Here is a 21,130-nt window from a genome sequence, read left to right on the forward strand (position 1 = left end):
TTGCCGTGCGTCTTCTCCACCAGACTGAAAATTGGAAAGTTCCAGTTGTTGAGTTGACTATTCAGAGACTCACTCAAGACCCGGCATCACCAGAGTCTCCAGTGCCAGGATGGGCTTGTCCTGTCCGGTAAAGGCAGGAGGTGCAGAGAAGAGAGGTCAGAGAGGTACAGGATATTATCTGCAGGTGCAATAAGAGAAACTAAACTAAAAATCATGATTTTCAGTCACCGCAAATGCACTATACTGCTGGGTCTCTAACAGTGAGGAAAAGCACAGCAAAAATGTTTCATTGATTATCCATTGAAATAATATATATAGTAAACAAAACATCATTGTAAAATGTCCTAATTCGCTCCTATTGAAAAGGAAACACTTCTTTCTGCAAAATCCCTTTGTGGATCTATGGAGGGACTTGCAGCAAATTAAAGCTCATAATAGAAAACAAAGACTTCAATTCTCTAAACCGAATTAAGCCCGTTTGTTTCATTGTCTACCCCTGGTGACGGCAGGAGTGGATGGAGAACTACGCCCTCTGTTGGATACTCTCTGCATCCTTCCCTTGCTTCTGGCAGCTTCTTCCTTCCTTCTCCCCTCCTCTTCGTTCTGTGCAAAGTCGCTGCTGTCACTGTGGTTGGTCTCGTAGGTGCTGTCATAGGTGCTGTCGTAGTCGGATGACGCTACTGCACGCTCATCTGGGGGAAACGTTACACGTGTTGGACATGTGCAATTTAATGTAACTGTATTTGTGATTATGCAAAATTACTACGAGGATCAGGATGAGTGAATCCAACTATAAGATGATCCAACTATAAGATGGGGGTATTCTACATTTTTTTCCCAACACTGTTTACCCCTGAAGCTCTAAAAGGGATTTGTGGACTTATACACTTCACTCACCCCTCCATTGGCATAGTGGTTAGTAGATAATGAGTGAATGTCACTTTTTGGCTGAACTATCCCTCTAACAGATTAGAATGGGTGCTTTTTGACAATTTCAGTTAATTTCCCAGAGAAAAATCAGCCATGTTTAGAGAACTGATATTTATTTATTTGGATGTGTAATTTGGTGACATCCAAATAAAAATCCAGATTTAGTGAATTTAGGTATAGTTTAATAATGGGACTGTTGGGCCTTGGTGGAGATATGAACTCTCCTGAAGTTATCATTACATTTTGCAGCTGAAATAAACAAATGTGTAATAATGACTATACGCATTGAGCTTGCAGGTTGCCCTCTGCTGTTTACCTGGATGAGGTATTCTGTCCCCTTTGTCGACTGAATCGACCCTGTGGTTTAGGCGATTATTGAACGGCCTGCCACAGCTGCTGGAAACAGAGCAGAGAATCACTGACACATTCAGACTTCAAATTCTGACCAATTTCTCTAATTTGATAATTCAAACTGCTCCTGTCCTCACATTACAGACACTGAAGTGACTCACTCATGTACAAACGGATGTTTTAAAAGCCATGCTAGTCAATTTAACATTGAAGATGTTCTAGTGTGATTTGATGTAGTACGTTACCTGCCGCAGAGTGATGGAGGCCGCCAGTGAGGGGTGGTGGAGTCTGGGGCGCTCTGGCTGTGAGTTAAGGCTCTGTGATGGCTCTTGGGGGCCACAGGGCCAGGGGGGCACTCGGTTAGTGGGCTAGCCACATCAGGAAGCTGCACTGAACATGTCTTTATCGTAGGACTGGAGACGGGCGTGCCCTGGACGGGAGGAGACGGGCATGGAGAGCCCAGAGGTGATACGTTGGAGGGAGGGAAACCTGGAAAAAAGAGTTTCCAATTTACAAAATAAAAATGTAATAATCCTTATACCTTACTCAATACCCACTTTTACTTAGTGTGTGAATTAGGTATGCACACACACCGGGTCTTCCCATTGATTTGCTGAAAAGGTGGTTGGAGGTGACGGAGGCAGCACAGGAGGCCGACATGGAGCGGCTCTTTGAGATGGTCATCATCACTGAGTTGTTCCATGATTCACTGGTTGGATGTAAAGAAAACAGATAAATAAAGGTGATTGTGTTGGTCTTGTTGCAGTAAATGTGTGTGTATCGGTCTGTCCGTGTCGTTACCTGTCTGTGGTGTGTTTGATGCTGGCTGAGCGGTCTCGGCGTACAGGGCCCGGCTCGATGGTGGGCAGCCCTGTCGCTGAGGTGGTTGTGGTCCATGTTGATGAGATTCTCCTTAGCAAGCCTGGGGGCAGACTCCGCCTGAGACGCTGGAATGCAGATGCACAAAGTACGTATGTATACACATTCACAAGTGTCTCAGACATGGACGCAGCAAGAGGACCACTATGACAGATCCTAGAATCCTAGGCTTGAGGACATTTTAGATGCGAAGTGACAAACATTTGTGCGACAGTATTATGGCCACTGAAAGGGGAAATAAATCTGACAATTACAAAAAATAGTAATAATTTTAGTCTACGTGTCATGTTAGATGGGGAATATCAGAAGCCTGTATTCAAATGAGAAATATGGAACATCTTGTTAAGTTATAGTTCAGAATATGTTTCACAAATATCTAAACACTTGTGGATGAGGAATTGATTATGACTGTAAAGCTGTTGACATCTGTGTGACACTTATTTCATATTTTCAAGACACTTGAGAAACTTCAAATATAGGACCCTATCTCAGTCTTTGCAAATATTCTTCTTCTAAATCTCCAACCAATACCAGGCACACTGTTTGCATGTCTGCATGTCTTCATACTAATAGCATGTGATTCAAAATAATAAATGAGCATATAACAGTTTGGGTGCAAAAAAATCCTGCTGGTCTTTTTACACTTACACTCAAATTCTTTTATATTCACTTTCTATTTAATTATTATAAATATTCTTAAAACACATTATTATTATTTGTATAGCCCTTATTCACGTCCTCTACCCTTTAAAGAAAAGCTACCATTCACGTTAGTGATTCATAAAAGTAACAATCTCATACTGCAGGATAAATGTATTTTTTCTAAAGCAAAACTAGACGTATGCCATATTTGCTCTTCTGGCCTATACCTGTATTTTTTATGGGATAAGGAAGACAGAATGGTGAGCAGAAAGGAGACATGTTCATTTCCCCGGTGGTGTCAGTCTTTTCAGAGTTGCACATTTTATTGTAAACCCATAAACTAAACTCGGTTATTTGTCATCTTGTATCTTTTTACAGTCGGTTGAATTTTCTAAAAGGGACAGAAACACACACACACACACATCACAGGGAGAGAGTAGAATATAGAGGGCAGCAGAGGATTAAATATCACACACTGCAGAATGAAAAATGATAGTGCCATCGTTCTTTATCTATTTACTTTTTGAGTGTACATACACACGTGACCCCACATAGGCTTTGCTCGTGCAGTGAAGCAAATCAAATCAAACGTCTCTAATAGTGAGTGTAAGAATGACAGGAGAGAGAGAGGGAGAGAGAGAGAGAGGGAGAGACTGGCAGGGCACATGGTGGTGATCAATCACTGTGAAAATCTTCTGCCATTCTGAATTCAATTATGGTGCGCTAATGCACTTTAAAGTGCAGATCTAAACCACTGCACTGCATCATTATGCAACAATAAAGTAGCTGACAAAAATAAAAGCAGCCCATATGTTCACTATGATGGATGGCTGCATGTTAATCTCAGCTGCTTTATTCCCTTAATATGATGAAATGAATATCTTATGACATTTGTGGAGAATTTGTGGCAGTTATATGAAATAATATAAGCCTGTGCAGCAGAGGGTGGTCGCATGTTGGTTGCCACCTCAGCTAAATGTAATGTAATGCAATGTAAATGTAATGCTATGAACTAGACAAATAGACAGCAGTGGTGGAGGAAGTACTCGAACATTTGACCTTTTACATTAAGAAAAAGTACAAATAAACTGGAAAACAAATTCAGTAAAAGAAAAAGTACCAAATTCACTTCTGCCTGACTAAAAGTGGGCAAGTCCTTGCTTTAACTGCACTGAAATTATTAAAAGTAAAAGTACATGAGTGTAGACTATTTTCTAACCTGCTGCTGCAGGAGGCGGGGTCTAATGATACCTGCCCTCTAATGCACCAATTCCCCTCATTATTGATTACTTACAGGGATATAAAGAAATAATATGACAGAAACCCATATACGAATGTAAAGGAGCGAGTACAGATATTTGCTGATATAGTGGAGGGAAAGTGAAAAGTACCTGAAAATAAATCGACTTAAGTTTAGAACAAATACATGATGATATTAAAATCTATTGTCTATAATAGCACTTCAAGTTACCTAGTGCTTCACAAATCAAATACACACAAGTAAAAACACAAAAAACAAGATAAAAACGAATAAAACATGCAGCGTGTTGGAAATTCAAGCTAGACTCCCATTACAATAATACAATTTAGAATTGGTTAAAATCAGAGAATGTGGTATGACATAGTATGTTTTATGCTTTGATTCATAGGAAGCTACTGTCGTATTTCCTCAGGCAAGGTGTTTCAAGGCCACTATGCTCTTCTTTCAAAAAGCGTTTCTTTTTCTATTTATGCCTTTAATATGAGGTAAAAGCATAGAAAAAAGTCCCTGTGTCGTTAAAATTTTATATCGGACAAATGTAACAAATGATGGGAAAAGACACGTGAAAGTCAAATGACACTGCTGACAAGAACTACAAGCCACCGAAATTGTTCTCCGGGCTCTTTCATCAAGAAATGAAATGAAATGCTTTGCTGTCCTGCAAAGCGCAATCGACATCTGCTATTTCTGTCCTCACCTCAAAGACGCACAACAGCGCGGCACAAGAGAGTTGAATCACCAACTCGCCAATGAGCTGAAATTCGGCAGCGTCTCATCGAGTTCCACTACATGGGCCGAGCGTTCAGGCAGCGTTAAAGCTGCTAGTCACTTTTCCTGGTAGACTATCCTGCATTGCATCACACGCTTTATTTAGTTTCCTTGCTGCCTTAAGTGCCTGCATACATTTTGAAGCAGCAGCCTTGTTAAACATTCAAAGCCCTCTGGAAGCCAGTGCGTCATTGTTAGCTACATTAGAGCCACACACGAAGGCAGCTGTGTGTATGCAGGAAGAGGTATACCTGGGTGTGTGTGGGTGTGGGCATATATAGCATTATACAACAAAACTAAAACCTAACGTTATGTTACTTCACTTATTCAGAATATTTTCATTTACTGTTTAAGTAAAACAGAACTTCCTACCTGGAATCATTCTTTAACTTTAAAGGGCCCCTCCATTGACTATATATAGACAAGAACGACATGACAGCGCCCAAAAGTGAAGTTTAATCATCTTGATCGCCCCCTGGTGGTTGGCTGCAGTATGGGTCTAAAACCTTGCCTCCTCTATGTGAGTGGATGGAACATTGATCAAACCAAAAAGTCAATGTATACATTAAAAAAGTTTTTCTCAATTATGGTTACTGTCAATTTAGGTAGTTCTTATCAATTTGCTGTTTGTTCAGGTGTTAATTTCTCTGTAAAGTTTGGTTTTAATTATTTATTTCATGCTATAAATAAAACGGGGTGTAAACATCATGATTGACAGCTGAGACTGACCAGAGATTAGTTGAGTCTCTGGCTCCACATGACATCAGAAGCACAAAATTGCCGTGCCTGTGTCCTGGATATATTTTAGCTTTGTTTCTGTGCAGCAGGAAGAAGTTAATTTTACGGATTAAAGATTAAAGACAAAAATGTTTTACAGGACTTGGGGAATACAACTGCATATGTGAAACAAAAGGTTGACTAAAGCTTTTGGGGCTCTAGGGGGAGCTGTGTGAAGTGAGATGAATTGCACTGGTTACGCTACAAGTTTTAAATGAAAAATAAGGAGAGTTTTACAGAGAAGTAACTCCTAATCTCTGTTTCAGACTATATGCGCGACAGGTCATAGCCGCTACTAGCATAACACATCCATATCTCTGACTCTCAGTGATCAAGTTGCACTCTGGGTAATGTAGGCACCAGGATTCATGAAGGCAGAAAGCAGCCACTCTTTCTGTAAATAAATGCTTCCCGTTAGCTGGTGAATGGACTTACAGTTTACTTCCTTTGTCTTTGGCATTTGAAATTGTGGTTCAGCACATGTAAAGTATTTCAAACCTATAAAAGAAATGGTAAGAAACAAAAAAAAAAATTACCTTTGGGATGGCCAGTCTCTCTGCTTTGTCGGGCCCCTCCTCCGAGTCGGACCAGCCTTGTGTGTCGGCAGGGATGCGAGGCTGGTGCAGCGGCTGGAGGCTGATCTGGGTGCTAAGGAGGTTGCTGACGGCCTTCAGAGAGATGCAGGTGTTGGGGGGCAGTGAGGGGTCGGCCAGCAGGTCTGAGATCAAACCGTGGGCCTCCCCCATCACGGCGATGTCCACTACCACACTGGTGCCCGACGACTAGGGATGGGGGGGAAGAGAAGGACACTTGAGTTAATCTTCTGGGATGTCATGCGATGATGACGCAGTAAACCGACGTCACACTACCACGCACACGTGAATGAGCAAGAGGACGTTGTACTGGAGACGTGTGTGTGCGTGTGTGTGTGTGTGTTGAATAAGGAGTAGTGAAAGTGTTATATATATATTAAACATTGCTCATATATATGCTATTATATCATGTAAGAAAATTCAGCTGTCAAAGATCCATCATATCGACTGTTAATTCCAGAGGCCCGTCCACGTCAAAGGTCAAGGCTGTTTGGTTGATGTTGATGTTAATATCAACATGTGCTAATCATCAGCTCCTTAAGCTTCTTATCAATTACAACACTCTGTGTGACACATGTACCCGCCTCCAATGCAATCATCAAATACTATACACACACACACACACACACACACACACACACACACACACACACACACAAACGGACACACACTGAACGTTTACTCATCGGTTTGGCTGCATTTAGTTAAATAAACGTTAAAAGCAGTTTGCATATCACATTGTGCGGATCATCTTTGCAGATCATCTAAAACTTGTTTATGTTAGGAAGCTTTGAGTGTGAACATATCAGAATTGCTCAATATGTTCTAATGCTCTAATAATTTATTTAAACTCATTATATATATTGCGAATATTACCTTTTTATGTTAGAATGAATTAAGGCTAATAAGACCCCCAGGTAGAGTTTACTCAGTGCACTGTGGCTGATTTAATCTAGAGATAACGTGAAGATCCCTCCTGATCGATCGATCAATTTGCTCAAGGTTCAATTCCAGTCGACCAAGGTTTTCTGTAGTTGACTTTAGCTCTATTTTAAAATGTCAGTAATGTGGAAATGTCATGAATGGTCACAGACTGACTCACTGTGGTTCAACACATGAAGCTGAGAGCAGACCAGAATATCACTGTAACTACAAAGAGAACGGAGTAGAGCTGGAATCAGTGAACTACACACTAGTGTCTAACTATATTACTATAGTAACTATGATTTAGGGTGTGGACAAACCCCCAAAACCTTACAAGACCAAAAATACTCATGTGGGACTAAACTGGCTGAATTAATACATTTACACAATTTCCACTTCTCTGCAGCAAAGTCTGTGGACATGGTGAAAGAGTTCTCCAGTGAACGTTGTATAAACTGCTAAAAAGAATTAATATAAAACTCATGGCAGACCGCATAGTGTTTATGTTACTTGCTTCGTGATGTAGTCACTTTTACTGTAGCTTAAATCGTGAAAATAAAACGTGTTTAACAAGGATGACAGGCAGTGACTGGACCTCGGAGCAAGACCTTGACACATCTGAAGCGAGGGACCATATAACACCTGTGTTGTGCTCTCTCCAATGGCTTCCTGTCGGTGTCTGGACTGGCACCACCTATAGCTGAACTTCTTCATGCTCACACTCCAGCTAGAGAGCTGAGGTAAGCCACTCAGCTGCTCCTAGATCTGCCTGAAACTAGGTTCATTACCAGAGGCGATTGAGCCTTTGCAGTCGCCGCCCCAAACTTGTGGAACAGCTTCATACCCCCCCCCCCCACACACACACACACTATCCAAACAAAGTGACAGATGACTCTCATAATATTCTCCCCTTAACAGATCGTATTAGCTCTTCAAACATGTCGGGGCTCACGGCTGTGATGTGATGAGTAAATGCATCAAGCGCATTGGACGACAGCTTCCTGGAAGTGTGCACGTACGAGTGTGCATGTGTCACCTCAACCTGAACAAAACCCATTAGACCACTCCAGAGCTTTATGACATCCTGCTATTGTGACATTTACCCATTACCTGGCAGTAATGGACTCTGTTCAGCTAATGTCAGGGAGAGACTGAGATAAAGGGAGTGTGTGTGTGTGTGTGTATGTGTGTGTGTGTGTGTGACAGATTGTGTGTGTTGCAGTAGTTTTTATGTCACTTTTCTCTGTTAGAAAACTTTGCAGATTTAGCATTTTACTTTAAAACAACCTGCAGAACGTGTGTGCATTTGCAAGTGCGCTCAGTGCAACGTGCATAAGCATTTGAGCTGATAAAGTGCTCCACAGTGCTGCTCTAGTGGAGACACAGCGGAGAGGCAAGGCGAGGGAGAAGGTTATCGATTCCTCCCAGCATAAAGGCCCACAGGAGACGGAAGGGTGAGCGATGGTCAATGAGTGAATCAACAGCGGGCACACGCAGATATGTGTACACACACATACATGCACACACACACACTGGCATGCATGCATGCATGTAGCAGCATCGCCCCTTGGGATCAGTCTGTGAGGCTTTCAGTATAATACAGTACTAGCTGCACAGAGAACAAAGAGTCATATTCCCATAACAAATGCAACGCACTCTAACAGAAGACATTATTAAACTGTGGTCTGTGATGATGTACACAGATAAGTAAAATCAGATTCATCAAGCTCCTAAGAATAGAACCACTGATAGGATCAGTATCCAGGCCACATTATCATCCATGTTAAAAGGTAAACGGAAATTCATTCAGAGAAAGGACATTTAGATGATGACCAACTTTAACATTTTAGATCCACAGTACATTCAGAATGATCATACCGTTCTGTTGAATTACCAGAGTGGCTTTGTGTGAGGGGATTGATTGTTATTTATTGAATTAGAAAACTTGATATTGTTTTAGTGGCAAAGAAACCTACACTAAAGGGAATTCCCTTGATATTTGGTTTCAATTTAGTTTATATTCTATTATTTAAATGGACAATATAGCCGTTGTCAGACGTGACCGCCGGCTAAAATCTGTAGAATTAGCTATGGAGTGTACCCAGAGTTTGTCTCACACGTGCACAACACAGTGTAGGTTCTTCTAATCCACCACATTATTCAGAGGAGGAGCAGCCGAGTGCAGCAGACAGATGCAGGAGTTGACGTATTAGCTCGCTCCGAAGATCACGTGATTTTGTTTACAACACCTGACACCATCATCAGCTCTTATCACCACAAACTGTCTTGACATCTTCGTCTGTGTCTTCTAAATATATTTCACTGCTCTTTTCACTGCAAGATATATATATATATATTTTATTTTTTTTTCATTTTTGCATCTGTAGCGTTGAAGCGGCCCCCTGAGACTTTATACCAGGAGGCCATGCAGATAAAGTCTGCGGAAGCTGCGCAGCGGCTCACTCTGACATTTGCGTTCACACATGCGGAAAAAGACGGAGGAACTACGGAGTCCCAGTGCATGTCTGAAAGCAGCTTATGTAACTTCCTCCACCAGGGGTCTCTCAATCAAAATAACAACAAATGACCTAGTTTGATGACGTTTTGAAACGGCGTGGGATCATGGGAGTTGTTGTCTTTACCATCGTTGCAGATGAAAGTCTGACGAGCCTCAGACGCAAAGAATGTTGACGGATGACGTCATCTATTAAACTTCTATTCATGTCTCCTTGCGATCGGCAGTGAATAATCGTGATCTGTTATGAGTGACCGATACAAACAGTGGAAGGAAGAATCAGCTAACTGGCTAGCAGTGTGTTTTTCCTTCATCCTAAGATGTTATTATAGAAGAGACGGGCAAAGTCACAGCTAAGGAGGATAGATTTCTCTAGGTTCGGTACATTGTCGGAAGCATGTGGGATTATGTAAGTGCACATATCACATACGTATAGTTGTTTTTAAGCATTTTAATGAATTAAGTTGTTTTTTTGAAGGGTAAGGAGCTTGAATAAGTAATTTCTGGACATATTTTTTTGAAGCATGCATTTAAACTGCTTTTGATGTCAGCTATATTATCTACACTGTACACACTGTGTGACCATTCCCTCATGGGAGTGTACACTATCGCCAAACTAAATTTCAAAGCTAATGCCACAGAAATGTCATCTTCTTTCCCCTTTTCCCTCCTATAGCATCGCTGCTATTTCCCACTGGACCCCCATCCCCCACCCCCCTCCTGAGAGCGAGTCGGGAGATATGTAGGCAGATCAGGCAGAAAGGCAGATGGTGAAAAGAGAGGGGGAGAGACATAAAGAGAAAAAGAGTGATGGACACAGTGCAAAAGAGGAGCTGAGTCTACAGGCAGGCCATGACCAGTCAAGTAAGAAAGAGCAGGGCTCAATGTGTCAGGCCAGCTGAGCTCCTCTGCAGTCTTACTCTACAACAACTGTAAATACAGCACTATACAGCGAGGGAACTGACCACTACACCAACAGTACAGAGACACTGTCAAACATACAGAATACCTCCACACCACTCCTATAGGCTTAGCAGGAGGATGCAGCCGAGCACGAGCTCAGAGCCACAGGGGCCAACTTCACGTTCTGGATAGAGGAGGGTGGAAGCAGAATTGTAAACAGTTGCAGGATTGCAGACCAGCGTTGCCTCAAAGTTGCAAGGCTCCTAATCCTTAACAAACTCTATAGATTTGTTAATGATGATACATTTGTTTGTAACTGTAGGTTTGCAATACATTTACGTTTTCCTCCATATTCTTAATGTGTTTAAATGATGCAAAATCCAATACATTTTTATGCTAAAGTTTTAGACGAAAAACAACAGCGTCTTGTGATACTACACAGACGCCACATCCATCCTAACACAACAACAACACACAGTACCTAGTATATAAACAATAGTGACAGTATATCCCTCAGCAGGGGCTTCACTCTGGGAGCAGCAGCCTCCTCTCACATGTGTAACTGACCTGAAAACTCGACTGTATCAAGAAGCTTAATTTAGACAGTGCTTCAAGTTGTCCTATTTAAACCATCTCATCATTACTGATTAAATGGCTTTCCCTTTTCTGCACATACACGCACACACACACACACACACACACAGGCACAAACGCACACATGCACACATGCACACATGCATACACACACACGCATACACACACACACACACACACACACACACACACACACACACACACACACACACACACACACACACACACACACACATACACACACACACACATGGATGCACACACCAAAGAAACTCCAATTAAACCAATACTGAACCTGTTTAGGAGGATGTGTATTGTCTTGATGGCGTCCCATGATAGTTGCCGAGTGTCTCCTCTGCATCGTTCGTGCTCAGTATGAACACAATCTAGATTCCAATAGATGCTATCTCTTTCAACCGTAGTACAAGTGTCCTTCAGAGTCTCAATCCAGAGCAACTGACATTTCAGTAATGTAGCCCACAGACACTTCCTCACACTCTCTTCCTCGCCTCGGCTCTTCTCCTCTCGGCTGTTTCATGAAACTCCCTCCGTTCCTCTCACCCGCCCCTGCCTGCGCTTCTCTGCCAATTGCAAATGTTCACCGACGGCTCGGTGATAAGGAGGAGACCTGCGGTACATAGAAATCGGTTGTATTGAAAATACCTGGTTGCTAGGTTACGTCAGGACAAAGATCAAAGTGACTTGTCCGCCGACCATAAAATAGTTGTTCGGGGCTCAATTGGTCCCAGTTACACTACGCCCACTACTCATCTGGCGTTTCCTGTGACAGCAGGTGATGCATGACAACCGAGCCGCGAGAGTTGTGCATTATCACAACGGAGGCTTTCTGCATCAGGAAACTGAGGCGCACATTGATTAATAAAAGTCAATTTAAAAACGGTAGGTGTGTTGTTTGATGAAATCTGGTTGACCAGTGAGGGAACAATACTGTATGATAAAAAATATTATATCCACATTTGCTTCTTTTGATTGTCTAAAAGATCTGGCTAACTCTTCAAATCTGGGGCAACTGGTTCTTAAACCTTTGCTGACATTCCCCCTGTGGATATAGAATGTTTTTACTGACATGGAGATGAGCTGGATGGTTTGAGTTAGTTTTGTGGAAATGAAAAATGTTTCTGAGACACCAGGCTTTCCTTGTATTAGTGACAGTGAAACCTAGTCCTGATGTGGCCCTAGGGAGCATCACCTGTTCTTCCTTTTCTTCTCAGTCCATGTCTTAAATTTACAGGTCATTCTTCTGTCTGAATAAATCCTCAGTGATTGTATAGTTAATCTACGTAGTAAATTGCATCCTTTTGGATTAAACGCACACTAGTAATAGTAGCCTCTGCCCCTAGGGGTCTCTCAATCAAAACAATAATAATAAAGGACGTGGTTTAATGACGTCGTTAAGCAGCGTGCCATCATGGGAGTTGTTGTCTTCACCGTCATTACTGAGACCTGACGAGAATCAGGGGTAAATCAAATTCATGGCTGAGGTCATATGAACAAAAAACATTTTCCCCGGAAGTTATAGCAGAGACGGGCATAGCCAAGGGTAAAGCATGTGATGCACTTAAAAGGCGATCAAAATGAAATATCCCTTCACCTTCAATAAAATTGAGATGTATCTCTGGGTTAGAACATCATTGAAAACATTTGGGATAACGTAAGAACACAAATAAATCATATTAATTTGAGACATTTTAATATAGAATTGTTACAAATTGTGTATTTTATTAATCTAAATTCATTAGATATGTCTATATTTTCTGCAAAATGCATCTTAACTCATTATCTCAAAAACAAAATAGAATTATTATAATTTTTTTAAGAAAGTGCTATTCTAATTCAAGCTGAGAAAGACAACAATCTCACACAAATCCTGCTCATCCTTCCTCCTCTCCTTCTCTCTCTCCTGGCTGCACTGACCTGGGATCTGCTCAGAACTCTCTTGTTGTCCCATTCTGGTTGGCACATAATCAAGAGATGGAGAATTTAGGCTAATGTCAGAAAACCCGCCCGCTCCGAGACACGACCGAGTACTATCTGAGGACAGAACGTCTTCTACTGTCCCTCCTTCACTCACCCCTCCCTACGTCCCTCTCTTCGTCATCCCATCTAAAAATGAAACAAGAGCAGGTGCTGCTGATGAGAGGGAAAAAAAAGAAAGAGAGTAAAACACGCATCACGCTAAATGCTGGAGGGCTGATCTACATATGGCTCTACCCCTCACCCACCACCATGGCTCTCCTCTCGCTGCACTGATTTTTCAGATTTCTTCAATATGAGAAAAGTGTAATTTAATTTCATAGACGTGCGATGAGTTTCCCTAAGTGTGGCAGCTTTGAAGTCCACGGATGGCACATTTAACAGTGCCAGTCTCTGTGTTGAGCAGAAACTGAACACAACACAGTCCAAACACAACATGTGCACTGGACACACAAAGATAAAACTGTTAATCTTGACTGACAAGATGGTCAGCACCTCTTGCGTTCACCACAATAGTGAAGGGTTTATTTAGAGTTGCAATAAACAACTAGTTCACTCAAGTGGCAGTAAGAATTCTTTTTGAATTCAGAAATTTGAGGACCGAAATAAATGATAATAAATTAATAGTGCACTCCTCTAACCTACTTTAATGTTACCAACAGCTGGTGAAGTGAGGATGGAGAGTCAAGTTTAGACTAAAGAGAGAAACTTTTTTATCAAATGCGCATTTCTTGCGCATTTGATGTATAGTGTCATTTATAAACAGCTGATTTTTTTGCAGGTAAACAACATCTGAACGATTTTGTACAGGGAGCACAACGGTGATAGACCAACTATTTTGTACTTAGTTGCATTATTTTCACAGGCAGATCTCTTGATCGCATTATAACCTCCTATTAACCATCAAACTACTCGTAACATGTAGACAGGTTTTGGGTTTAGGTTTGGCTTGTCCTTTGAAAAGCAAAACACGCAATTCTCATTTATAATATCAAATAAGAGTTTGGCTAGCTTCTCTAAATTCACCAGAGAACAGCGAAGTAACTTGGACCCTCAGGAATAGGCTAGTTAGCTTCGGCTGTCTTTTCCAGACATAAAAGTAAAGACTGCCCTCTTCACTTACATGGAATTTGGTTACAAACACAGTAAATGTATATTTGCATGTGATATTCTAATGCTAATTATCAATAGATCTAATGATAGGACTAGTTAGCATGTCCGTGTGTAGCGTCTGTGGACTGCCCTAGCTGTCATAGTTTGTAGGCTGATGTCATAAATGAGATGACCTGACAACCCAACAAAAGATGACTTTGCAGTTTGAATGGCAGATGAAATAATCTGACTAATACAGCGGATTCATGTTTTATGCGAGCCCCTCAGGATGAGAGGGAGGATGGAAGAGTTGTTTGTCTGCAATGCTGAATCGCACTGAGCTCCTGCAGATCATGTAAAGTATATACTGTATATAGGAGTCAGACTAGAGAAGAAACTAATGAGACGCTCTATCACAGTCTACACACACATTTCAGCTTCTTTTGTTTCTAGCCTCCTCTATGCTCCTCTGTGCTCTGCCGTCCCTTGACGGCGTCCGTTACGGTTCAAATGCAGTTCGCACATCAAGTGTATAGGGGGCTGGGAAATCGCACAGACCTAATGCAGTCCTGAACTACATCATCTTTGATGGCTCCCCCCTTCAGTGGCAAGTAGACTGCTTCTAATTTCACTCGTGCAACTTCAACACAAAGCTCTAAAGGTGAATGATACAATTTTAACTTGTAGATATCACCAGGACCCGTCTTTAGTGTTTGTATTATGCAAATGAGACATTATCTTTTTCCCCTACATTTTCCAGACACCAGGTTCAACATTTTTGTTCCATTTGTTGATTTACTAGATGTTTTTAGAGGTTGGTTATGGTCTTACTGAGGGGATTTGGGGTATCCCTCCATAAGTCAGAAAACACTGTCCTTAGCCTTAAAAATAATCAATTTTCACAAGGTCTTTGGAATAAAAAGTTCTCTAAATCAAGCTATGAATCATAAATGAACAAACCCCTGAGCAAAATCCTTTTCAGAACATTGACAGGAATAAAACTGCAAAGTTTGGTGAATGTTAGAGATACTGAGTGAAGGCAAAATAGCCCAAAATCTCTAAATTCACCAGTGATGGAAAATTGTTCCTTTCCCTTTAGTGTCTCACCGTGAATATGTTTTATCGTTTATCCTGTACAAGTATGTTTCATCTAGCACACACAGCTATGTGGGTGGAATAGCCAACACATGAATACACACACTGCACACTGCAGGGGGAGCACTGTGCTCTGTGTGTTAAAGCAAACATATTAGCAGTAACATAATAACTCAGAGCCAAACAACACCACATAAGCTTAATTTCATACAATAACAATTTGGTTATCTCAAATATCTCAAATTTATCTCAAATATATATATGTATATATGAATGATATATGTGTATATATATATATATATATATATGTATATATATCATATACGCTCTATTTTATATATATATATATATATAATACCAATGCGCTATTGGAGAGAAATCCCATCTGAGTTCATAACAGTTACCACCCTGTTCAAACCGTGTGACCAGTTATCAGTGTGTGTGTAACTGTGAGTGTTATGACATCCTAAAGTCATGTAAGGACTAAAGGGACTAAAGGCTGGTTGAATGTGTGTGGGTCTGTCTTTACACCTGCACACACGCAAAGACACAAGCACACACGTATACAAGTGTAATTACACACAAACACTCACACAGTGGCACGATTCAGACAAGCCACCCAGCTGTCCAGACCCAAACCCCCACTGGGCCGCGACTGCTCTTACTGGATTCGAGTTAAGACAGAAAAACAAAGAGCGGGGAGACGGGAGAGACATGTGAAATATATGATGAGAGAGAGAGAGAAAATACCGGGAATCAAAAAAACTAGAATCTACTGTAAAAGAACAGAAATTACTATCTTTGTAGTAGCATATAATGTATCAGAGGATGCATCTAATTTCTTCATCTCTTCCTCTTCCTCTTTTTTTATGTTCAGAATAATTCAATTGCATTAGAAAGATTTGCTAACAATCATTCATCTGGACTACAGAATTAAAAATGTCTGATTATATCAGTCAATTTGCTAATTTAGTTATTGCCCAGTAATAAGATAATCTGAGGATCTGAGGGAATGGTGCAGCACATACGGTTTTACAAACAAACTGATTCATATTGACTGCAAGAGTCACTGTTTACTCACACAACACAGCGAGTGCAGATCGGGCAAAGCTTGGATTTGTGTGTGTGTGTGTGTGTGTGTGTGTGTGTGTGTGTGTGTGCGTGTGTGTGTGTGCGCGTGTGTGTGTGCGTGTCAGAGATGGGACTCCTGGGCAGGATGATGACGGTGACTCATCCACCCACACACACAAGCACACACACACACACACACACACACACACACACACACACACACACACACACACACACACACACACGTGTATTTAGACATGCACTCATCATCAACATCACTCAAAATCACATTAGCGCTGCTCACTGATGCTAATTGTTCCCAAGCAGCGTATCAGGGCTCCTGTCGATGCCCAGTGAAACCAGACCACACTGGTGATTGCTTATTGATCTCATTACACGCTCACGTCACTCCGTCAAGCAAAGCGTTTGTGCGTGTGATGTACAGACTGACACATCCATCTGATCTCTGCACCTACTAAAATGTAATGAGTAGTAAATACATGTATGTGAGAACAAAATGACCTAATGCTGAGTGAGAATATCTGCAATGTTGTATCCCATGTGAAATGATCGTGCTGATGACACTCAGTAACATAGACTCAGGCAAGTGTGTGTGTGTGTGTGTGTGTGTGTGTGTGTGTGTGTGTGCGCGTGCGTGCGTTTCACAGTGGAGTTGCATGTACTGTCAAGCAAACGCATACATGCATCTGTCTTCAACTTTAGATCATTTCATCTCATCTTCACATTCTCCTTTTCATGTTTGACGCATGAACTGTAGCATGTGATCATCTGTCCTGTAGCATGACGCCCTCAGCACATTGATGTGTTTATTGCTTAATATAACTGCAGCCTGACTCATGAGACAACATGCTCTACAACACGGGACATTAAAATGGCTCGTTCCCTGCAAAGAAAATGCCACAAAAGACATTAAGATGTGGCCTGTGTGATTTATTTGTGTATAATGTTGAGGGGATGTGTGGTGACAGCGACGGAGCTGGTGGATGCATATACAACAGTATTCATTACACAACAGATTCACTGAAGAGCTACATTATGCTTTTAAGCTTTAAATATTGTCAGCAAGGTGCTTTTGCTGCCTGGAAAATACTATAATCCATCATCTAAAAGGCAAATTGTGTGTGACAGCAGACACAGTGTCTCATCAGTAGTCTGAGTTTCCATGTACTAGATGCATACTTTGCAGGGCTGTCGCTTTTCCCCCCAAAATGTAAACGTTCATCCATCTATTCACAAGTGGGGAAAAGTTGTTTTGATAGTCACACATCCTGACACCAAATTCACCACGTTCAATACAAATTCATGAATTGTATTGTTCATGGTGTGCTTAGGTGTGACCACTGTGTGCGCCGTAAAAGACAGCTATTCATACCACTGTACTGCAAAAAATTAAGGAGGGAGTGAAGGTATGCACGAATCATGAATGAATAACCACAAATACAACAATGAAGAGATAAGGGTAAAAAAATGACAAAATGTGACTCCTTCATTGAGAACTTATCTACTTGTTATCCTTACTTCACTGAAGAAACTGCATCACATGCGAACAGGTTCTCATGCATGCACAAGACTCAGCTGAAACACACACACACACAAACACACATCATTTCATTCCCGTCTCCTCCTCCCTCCAAGGCTCCATGGCTAAGTTGAGTGCTTTTCCCTCGTGTTGTTGTACCCATGTAAGGCCACTGACGCCAGCCTCACCACATCTCTCTGTCAGCTTCCTGCTCCGGCTGATTGACACTGACGTTCCCGGGCGTTAGTATTCCCACAGGAACAACGTGATCGTCCAGACACCGGTCTTCCATTTGGAGATGCATGCCTAATGACTTACATCCCATTTTGTGTCTGTGCCTCTTGAAGTTTTGCTCTTTAATGTTTTCCCTTTTGAAATCTTCCAGATGACACTTTTTTAAAGAGGATAACTGATATCAGACATCTCTGCCGAAGCAAAACACTTTCTGCCACACTTCACATTTAGACTTGTGGTGCAAATAGTTCTATGCGATCACATTGCATTTAATAAGAAACAAATAGAGCTCCCGTCTGGTAGCAATGACTTAATATCTCATACTTAGAGAAATTATCTTGTAATTAAAGGTTATGATAATTGTCAAGCATCTATGTGAGACAGAGGCATTGTAGCGCTGCCTGATTGAATGAGTTTTTTAATTTTCTCCTTGATTTGAGACAGTGAAGGATTGCGGTTCATGTAACACAGATGATTGATGTTTAATAGAAGCGATTTTAGTTACCTCTGGCAAGAAGGTTATGTTTTCACCCCTATCGTTTCGTTGGTCGGTTGTTTTGCTTGAATTTCAGAAGGATCACACAAAAACTGCTGAATGGAAATCCATTAAATTTGGTGGATGGATGAGACATGGTCCAAGAAGGACTCCAAAACATTTTGGCTATGATTCAAACAAAAGGGCAAATCCAGAAATGTATTAAATTAGAGGGTATTATGCGACATCTTCACCAATTTCCTGGGTGTATTTCATGGATCTTGATTTAAGACATCAGGCTTATTTTTGGGACTGTTGGGCCTAGGCAGAGGTGGACGCATTACTGAGTGCCATTCTAATTTCTTTGTCTATCCTTTATATATTTATACTTAATCAATATCAATATTATTTATTATAAACTTGAATAGTCTTAAATTGTTTGGGCAGACCTAAGAGTTATACAAGTAACATGTTGCCATTGGTTTAAGTGAGCTATACTGTGAGCTGACTTCAATATCAAAACTATATAAACCAGTATGCTATACAACAACAAAAACACAACTACTTTTAGACTCTAAGGCTACATAGCCAATTGTAAAACCCACAGACAAAATCCTATATATGGTTGTTTATCTGAACGATTTCCCATGGAAACATCAACACAGACCTTGGATTAGAAGCCTGCCAATACAACATGTACACTAAATTACATTTGACATGATTGTTTATCTACATCATTTCTGTCTGTCTCAGCCTGGGATACATACAGACTCTACTGAAGAGGTCGAATAAAACCGATATGATACGGGATAATGTGTGTGTATGTGTTGTGTGTACACAGTAAAGGTAAAACACTGGTCTGAGGGATCAACAACAGACAGGAAGACACCAAGTTGTAAATTTGAAGAAGAACAAGAAAGAAGTGTCTCTTCTGGGTAGCCTTGTCTTCAGGCTAAGCCAAAGATACTCAGCTTCATCCAATAAGGGCCTACTCATTGAATTCCTTGTTGAAAGAGATCGGAGAGAGAGAGAGAGGGAATGAAAAAAGTGGGAGGACAATAAAGGCAGCGATAGACGATGAGAGAAAATAAGCTCAATGAAAGAACAGAACACGTTGACATTAGCACAAGATGCAGCTTGTGCTAATTTCAAGCCTAAAGAAACCGCAGGCCGCACACACATGTACATCTGTGTTTGTATGTATGTGTGGTGGATCATGAGTGATCCATCGAGACGGGCAGAGAGGGAGAGATTGTGTGTGGTGTGTGGTGTGTATGTACCATCCTGTACACACACATCACAGCCCAAGGCTCCCGACTCCTTCGTCTGCTCCTCAGATGAGAACCAAGTGCTCACTTTGTGATGCTTTAGCACAGATCAGAGAAAACAGGGTGCCATTTTTAGAATGGATCTAATTATTTCTGAATATCTGAAAACTTGACCTGAAGTAAACCTGTCCCCCATATCTAGTCTGATAGTCCTGAGTGAGAGCCATCTATTGGAAAAAAGACAGATATGGTTGATGATGTAGGTTTTTAACTGATGCAAAGTGGGACATCTTTAATCCCATTTAAATTAGATACCAATTAACAATTATGTGTAGATATGAAGCAGCCTTGCTAAAAGGAAGGCAATGTAATCAGGCAAATTAGGCCACCACGGTTCACTACACACACCACTTTACGGAATGATAGAAAATTAAAACTGGTTTTGTTTTTCACGAATCTCAGTCTGGTGCATCTGCTCATGGTTACAGCCATAGCCTGTCAATAAAGAAATCTCCACTTCCTCCCACTATCCAGAAATGAAGCCAAAATATCCTGGATATGAACAGTGCCATATTTGAAAGAGATGGAGTCTGCATGGTAGTGATTTGAGGATGGTTGCGAGGTCACGCCAATAAACATGCTCTCATACAGTCTCTGAGATCTTTGAGGACAACCTAACATGTGTATTTTGACTTTTGACTTTGGTTCTTGTCACATTCACTAACGTGGAGGAGGTGGTATTTGTGTCCTATATTGCAGGCAGCCTCCAGGTGGCGATCGAGACACTTTGGCATCACTTTTGTCTACGGTTTCAATGCACATCTACCTGCAGGGTGACGGTAACAATTTGGTTGTATAACAGTAGTCAGATTTATTTTGTGTATTGAGACAAAGACCAAGAAAATACTGTCTCCCTCAAGTTTCGGGAAAAAAGAAGAGCGAAACAACAGCAAAACAAGGAGTCGAAATTTTTTGCCTGATTTAAAATATCCTGAAATAAGGCACAAATTCTGCAGCAAAACAAATTAGAGAAAATTAACCGGAGGTCTATTTAATTATTATAATTATATGGAGTTACACGATGAAAGTTGCAATACATGTTGAATAGACATCAATAACTACTATATTGAGAACTTTTTACTCCATGCACTCCATGGCCACTTCATGCACCTTTCATTGGATCTGAAATCACAGAGTTGTGATGACAGTTTTTACATTGCATG

At 41.1% G+C, this 21,130-nt stretch overlaps 1 protein-coding gene across 1 annotated transcript in view; it reads right to left on the bottom strand.

The window, feature by feature from the left end:
• LOC128439730 (cGMP-inhibited 3',5'-cyclic phosphodiesterase 3A-like) overlaps window positions 1-21,130 on the bottom strand; it is a 47,318-nt gene that overhangs the window by 12,550 nt on the left and 13,638 nt on the right. Inside the window, 9 exon segments of the mRNA XM_053422120.1 lie at window positions 5-71; window positions 73-120; window positions 495-590; window positions 592-692; window positions 1,247-1,323; window positions 1,527-1,770; window positions 1,875-1,990; window positions 2,083-2,228; window positions 6,145-6,390. Of these exon segments, the coding sequence (XP_053278095.1) occupies window positions 5-71; window positions 73-120; window positions 495-590; window positions 592-692; window positions 1,247-1,323; window positions 1,527-1,770; window positions 1,875-1,990; window positions 2,083-2,228; window positions 6,145-6,390 (1,141 nt within the window).

Source organism: Pleuronectes platessa, chromosome 5 (genome assembly GCF_947347685.1).
Source record: "Pleuronectes platessa chromosome 5, fPlePla1.1, whole genome shotgun sequence".
Taxonomy (NCBI): domain Eukaryota; kingdom Metazoa; phylum Chordata; class Actinopteri; order Pleuronectiformes; family Pleuronectidae; genus Pleuronectes; species Pleuronectes platessa.